This window comes from Sitophilus oryzae, unplaced genomic scaffold (assembly GCF_002938485.1).
Source record: "Sitophilus oryzae breed Bouriz unplaced genomic scaffold, Soryzae_2.0 scaffold_172_pilon_pilon, whole genome shotgun sequence".
Lineage (NCBI taxonomy): Eukaryota > Metazoa > Arthropoda > Insecta > Coleoptera > Curculionidae > Sitophilus > Sitophilus oryzae.
The window spans coordinates 11050325-11057148 of record NW_022146424.1 but is presented as its reverse complement, the minus strand read 5'-3'; the positions used below and the strand labels follow the sequence as shown (position 1 = coordinate 11057148).

The 6824-nt window shown below is 34.5% G+C and overlaps 1 protein-coding gene across 1 annotated transcript; it reads right to left on the bottom strand.

Annotated features, from left to right (window-relative positions):
* Positions 1-254: 254 nt before the first annotated feature.
* Positions 255-1025, bottom strand: LOC115881584. Its single transcript, XM_030899127.1, has one exon. It carries the CDS (start codon positions 1023-1025, stop codon positions 255-257), a length of 771 nt encoding a protein of 256 aa, XP_030754987.1.
* Positions 1026-6824: the final 5799 nt, after the last annotated feature.

Below are 6824 nucleotides of genomic sequence, written 5' to 3'. Positions count from 1 at the left end.
TCTTTCAATTGATGCTATTCTACTGTAGGCATTTGCGAACAATTCAGCTACTTGAAACATAGTAATTGGTCGCCCCGGATTATTGACATGCCATTTGTCGCATTCTTGGGCATAAGCGCTTTTCAGTGGTCCGAAAAAATTTTTATCCAGTGGCTGGATTTTGTGGCTACAATGGGGAGGTAAACTTAACATGTTAATACCCAACCCGCGACATTTCATAACTGCTTGTAAACTCACATGGCTCGAATGATTATCTAAAACGAGTAAAACTGGGTCTTCAACTGAGCTTTTGCAAAATGTTTGAAAATGATCCAGCCATCCAGGAAGAGCTCGCTAGTGATGAATCCCGAGTCTGAAACAAGCTGGAGTGTCCCTGCTGGAGCTCTATCAGTTAGCTCAGCTTTCAGTCTCTTTCGTGGAAAAACCAGTGCAGGTGGAATGTATTGTCCAGTTGCTCCCATACAACACACCGCAGTTATTAACTGGCCCCTCTCAGATGAAACGATTTTTCCTACAGTTCTTTTCCCTCTGGGAGCTACAACCTTGGGTAATTTGTTGGGCACGGTTAGGATACCAGATTCATCCATGTTGTACAAACGGTGCGGCAGTATTTTTTTCTCATTCAAGATTTGTCTTAGGTTTCTGAAAAACAGTTCTACTTGAGGCCTATTAAAGCCAGCAGCGCGAGCAAGGCTTGTTTTTTCTGGAACACGTAAACTAAGTTTATGACGCTTACAAAATGAGTACACCCAATCTTTTCCGGCCGATCTTTTTTCTTTATTAAATCTGTGGTTTAAGTTATTTCTTTCGGCATACTCAAAAACCAAGTTACCAAGTGCCTTAAGTGTGAGCCCATAGAATGTTTTATCTAAATCTCTACAATAAATAGCCAGTTCCTCTTCCATTTCTGGGGTAAAAACTAATTTGAAGCGACCCAGTGATGTAGGCACCGTTCCTGCTTTTAGCCGTTTTCTTAATGTTGCTTCATGTACGCCGATTGAATCTGCTATTGAGCGTTTACTCATTCCTTGCAGCAGTTTCTCCTTTACTTGTTCTAATAGTCTGCCGTAAATATTAACTTCCTATCAGTCTTGCGTCGATATTTACCCATATCGATCTAAAATAATAAAACATACTTTAAAACTGTGCTATGAAAATTCTAACAGGTAAAAAGTACGCATATTAGGCTAAGAGCACGCATCCAGCTAAGAGTACGCATGCGTACTCTTAGAACGCGTACTCTTAACCTTCTCACAGAAATTCTATTTATTAACTCATGGACACTTTTTTTTCAACATAACCTATAAACTTAACACATCGATCAAAACCTCGGAAGCATTAGTTTTTAATAATACTTACATAAATTGAACAATAAGCAACAGGTACTATTCAATCACTACCAAGTTACACGAAAAAACTAGATCAAAACTGGTAAAATTCTTAATTATTGGATTTCCGCGCGACAGCCGCTTGAGACACATAGAAATTTTGATTGTTCTGAACGTACACACTAAAATGAATAACCGATCGGGTCTATAGCACCATCTACAAGTGGGCGTCTAAACTAAGGGCAATGCGGACTCTTGGTCGACTCGTACTCTTACCCTTCATTACCCTAAATGCGGGCCCAAGTTATCCCTGCTAAGTTCCTAATATCATATGGTCCCATCTCAGGTTTGGTCTTCCTTTAGATCTCTTAATTCCTCGTGTGTACCATGCTGTAATTTTTGTGGTCCATCTATTGTCCGTCCTTCTTGCCAGGTGTCCTGCCCATTGCCACTTGAGGGATTTGATTCTAGGAATGACATATATTACCTGGGTCTATTGTCGGTTCCACTCTATTCTTTTAATTAGGCATATTTCGTTCCATTGAGTGTTGTGAGTCCTGCAGTTTTCTTATAATGTCCGTTTTAAGTGTCCAGGTTTCGCATGCATAGGTGACATAACTTGTAGTACACATTGGTCGAATGTTTTCTTCTTCAGAAAAACTGGCATTTTAGATTTAAATATGATTGAATGAATTTCTTCCATAAGTACTCCATGCTAATTTAATTCTTCGCTTGATTTCTGGTAGTAGAGATCCCGAGCTGTGTATTAGTTGTCCCAAATATAGGCATTCATTCTTCTATTTTTAGTTTTGTGTTATTTACTAGAATTCTTTTCTGTGGACTTTTTGTCTTTTTCTGTCTACTTCTGTCTTGTTTTTGCTTAATTCGTTTTGAGACCTACTTTATTGCTGGCTGTATTTAGTTCGTTAATTTGTGTTTGTAGTTCTTCCGGACTATTGGCAATTAGGACTAGGTCATGGCTTGTTCCCGTTTAGTTGACGGAAGATTTCTTCTAGTGTATTCGCCAGTATATTCGGCAATATTCGCATTGGCATTTACGAATGTTTAGAAATCTACTTATAGTAACTGACCACATTTAAAAATATTCCATGCTAATGAATGATGTATAAGGGTACGGAATATGGTCCTTTGAAAATCGTTGAAAAAATTCGGAAAATTCGTGAAAATTTAACGTAAAATCGTGAAAATGTTGTGGCGCTTGTCCCTCGATCGATAAGCCGGTTGCGTGGAACATTTTTAATTCGTCCAAATATCCCCTTTTAACAGTTTTATGTAGGGCGTTTTCGATTTAATGACCTGCTCGTAAATTCGTTCCTTTTCGCCCTTTTTTACGAGTTTTTCGCCAGTTAACGTTGCGACGGACGTCACTTTATTACTGATTTTGTCCAACTGTGTGTTGCCGTAAATGTTGCTTTTGCGTTTTGTTTCCGCTTTAGATTGTTCGGCTTACTGTATGTAATATTTTCGGTCATTTGACAAATTGAACTTTAAATGTATTACATATAATGTATAATGTAATGTATTACGTATTATTTTAATCTTGTAATGACAAATATTCCAATCTCAACTGTATTTAGCTACATACCTACTGTCAGAGCTCCAAAAATTCAGTTTTAAAAAGACTTAAGTCTTAAGTCATTTCTAAAATTAAAATGATTCAAGTCTTAAGTCAATTTCAACATAAAGTTCAAATGACTTAAGTTTTAAGTCTTTGACTTAAGTCATTTTCTTTCAGGTCAAGTCATTTTTGTAAAGACTTAAATCAATATTACGTTATTTAAGTCTTTTTTGACTTAAGTCTCTTTTTACTTAAATCATGATAATCTGCAAGTTAAATCAGTAAAATATCTTAAATCAATAAAATTTCCCTCAATTGAAGACAACCAAAATTCAATTTAAATACCTATTTTTTAAATGTTAATATTAATGTTCTTTGATTTTCTTATTATCTATATTAATTTATTATAGATACAGGTTAGAATAAAATATTATATAAACAACTATAATCTATACTAATATATAAAATCCTCGAGTGACTGACATACTGATTAATCACGATCCTGCTCAAACTACTCAACGTAAGAAGCTCAATTTTGGCATACAGGTTGATTCTAGGGTGTAGAGGTTCGATAAGAAGGGATTTTTCGAAATTCCAGTTCCAAGAGGGTGAACCCACCCCTCAAACATTACAATATTTTTTATTTAAAAAACGGTCAAGTTTCCGAAAAAACGCTTAAACACGTATATTTTATTTTGTTTTTTTACATATTTTAAGATTTTTGAAAAATGTATACAAGATGTTTCAAAAAATCTGGTCATTGATTAATCACGATCCTGCTTAAAGCGCTTGACGTAAAAAGCTGATTTTTGGAAAACGGATTGACTTTAGGGTGTAGAGGTTCGATAAGAAGGGATTTTACGAAACTCGAATTCTAAGAGGGTGAAACTATCCCTCAAATATTAAAATATTTTTTATTTAAAAACCGGCGAGTTTTTCGGAAAAACTCTTAAACACGTATATTTTATTTTGTTGTTTTACATCTTTTAAGATTTTTTGAAAATTTATACAGGGTGTTTCATAAAATATGACCATTGAGTAATCACGATTCTGCTTAAACTGCTTGACGTTTAAAGCTGGTTTTTGGCAAACGGATTGACTGTGGGGTGTAGAGGTTCGATAAGGAGGGGTTTCTCGAATCTCAAATTCCAACAGGGTGAAAACGCCCCTTAAAGATTACAATATTTGTTATTTAAAAAATGGTTAGTCTTTCGGGAAAACGCTTGGACAAGCATAATTTATTTGTTTTTTTTATATATCTTGAAATTTTTTAAAAAATCATACAGGGTGTTCCAAAAAGTTGGGTAATTTCTTAACCACGATTCTGCTTAAACTGCTTGACGTAAAAAGCGTATTTTTGGCAAAGGGATTTTTCGAAAGTCAAATTCCAACGAGATGAAACTACCCCTCAAATATTACCAAGTTATATAATAATATCGCCATATTGTTTTTTCTCATGCTGACATAAATGTGAAAATTTTTTATCCAGTTTGTATGTTAATGGAAATTCTTGCTTTGCTTTATCATCACCATTACAAATGATTAATTCGACCCGAACGAAGTCGCTGGTACACGCTAGTTTTATACAAAATTACTCTATTTGGTACCTTCAAATTTTTGTAAACAAAATGCATTATTTCCTTTATCTATGACAAAATGCGACATCGAATATGACAATGACATCACATTTTTGTTGGTATTTTAATTGGAGCTTTCTCTGTGCCGTATTATACCTTTTTATAATAATCTAAATGAAACGAAATTCTAGACAAAAGTACAATTTTAACGCCTATTGAAAAAAGTCTAATACAAATTTTGCATAAACTTATCTGGGGAGATAATATTTGATCTTTTCAAAATTTACATGGGATTTCCTATACCGTGTCCGATGCACCACACGGTATATATTTACGGAAAAACGACTTATTTTTATGAGTATTTAAAGTTTAGGAAAAGTAATTAAAATCCCTGAAACCCATTGTAGAACTCGTACAAACTTCTTTATCCCCTAAAATATTACTTATATTGTCGAAAGATTTCTTCATTCTTAAAGATTCCTAGTCCTTTTCTATTAGGTTATTTAAATCAGAATTCTAAATTTTACTGCGAAGCTGCCGCTCCAGAGTCCCCATTTTCGAGAGGAGGAGACAAAAAAAGAGGAAAAATCCCCGGATCGAAATCTAGTCCGACAATAGAGGAATTCCCCATTGTATCCCGAAAATGTCCCCGTCAACTGAAAGAGCTTTTCAATAAAACACCCCTCTTTAAATTCCGACAAGGTGTCTCTAAATTCACCGTAAAAAGCTGCTTACGTTCGATTTTATCCAGCCAGTGAAATGCGGAACGAGAAATTTGTTTAGAATTGCCAAAATTCACTAGATAAAGTATAGTTAGGTTCTATAACTGGTAATAATTATTAAGGTTGATTATCACTATACTTTCCATATCAGCTCCCTTCCGTTTTCCTTCCCTTTACAATAAATATTATATCATGTAAATGAATAGGACAATGCACACTATACGTAACGTGTAGTGTGCATATACGTATATGTTTTGTTATTTATTAAACGGAACTAGGGAAATGCAATCCCGCACCAAAATGGTTGTTTCACTTATTTTTAATGGCCAAGCCGGAAGGGGAATCCCCCGGGTTCCGAGCGTCGACGCATCGGCCCGGAACGAAGCGGTTTGATCTTAATCGAGATCGATTCGGTTACCCAGTAGTAATGTTTGGTAATGTGTTGATCCCGCGGATCCCGCACGGTAAATCCTGCAACTTTGATCCCGCGAAATCTTAGAGGGATCCCGCATTTGCGGGATCAAGGAATTTGCGGGATTGCATTCCCTAAACGGAACAGTTACGTTTCTCTTCTGTTCCATATTCTTTCCTTCCATACATTTTTTGGTGGACGGACTGAAGCGTACGGAAACAGCGTTGTCAAGTTCTTACATTTGTACCAGCTCTGTTAACATTTTGCTAATATTTATTTATTCTTTCACCTCTTAATTAGATCTATTACCTTTTTCAAAAGATACACATTTTTGAAATAAATATTTCGTAATGCTATAAATTGTATACAATAAAATGTATGGAACTGATACGGAACAGAAGCTTACGTATAGCGTCAATACAATAAAAATACGGAACGAATATGGAATGGAAACGGAAGGTATAGTGAGAATCAACCTTTATGTAGAGGAATTGTGTTTTAAGGAAGTTAATCACCACGATCTTATAGATTTATTTGGCCCCTTTTCTTGAGTTATAACTGATCATACCGTGTCAGGGCTTTGACAAAAGTTAGTATCTGTAACAGTCTTAGATCACTGCACCAACCTTAGTTAAAATCAAAGACGAATTTTTCAACTCCACCAAGACGACTGTTAATTGTTAAAAAAAATCTTTATTCAGAAATTTGGACCGACAATAATGTAATGGGCATTTTGAAAAACACGACCATTAAAAATAGTGAAAATAAGTAATTTTATGAGAAATTCTAGGATTTACAGCTTGTGAAATAATCACCAAAATTTCAATTAAAATGGCTTATATAGCCAATTTATTTTATCGCAGGGATAGTCCAGTCAAATGAAACTGTTTAAGATTTTTTTTCTTAAAATTGATAATAAATTAAAATACAGGGTGTTCCTTAATGATATGTTAATATTTAAGGTGGTTATTAATAGGTCCAATATTCTAAGAAAAAAAAAAATAATGAAAACTAAATATGTCCTAAACATCTTAACTTTTCAGATACAGGGTGGTAAAATTTTCTAACTTTTTTTCAAAATATCTCTGATGGTATATTTAATACACGTCTTCCATCCATCAAAATGCTTATTTTGATATACAAAAAATTGTTTTATTTCTTAATTCAATCAATTCTTACGTCAATCCTTAATTTGTGTCATATACT

Excerpts from the sequence above, each read along its gene's own strand:
- LOC115881584 (XM_030899127.1), bottom strand. The coding sequence starts at position 1,025 with ATGAGTAAACGCTCAATAGCAGATTCAATCGGCGTACATGAAGCAACA.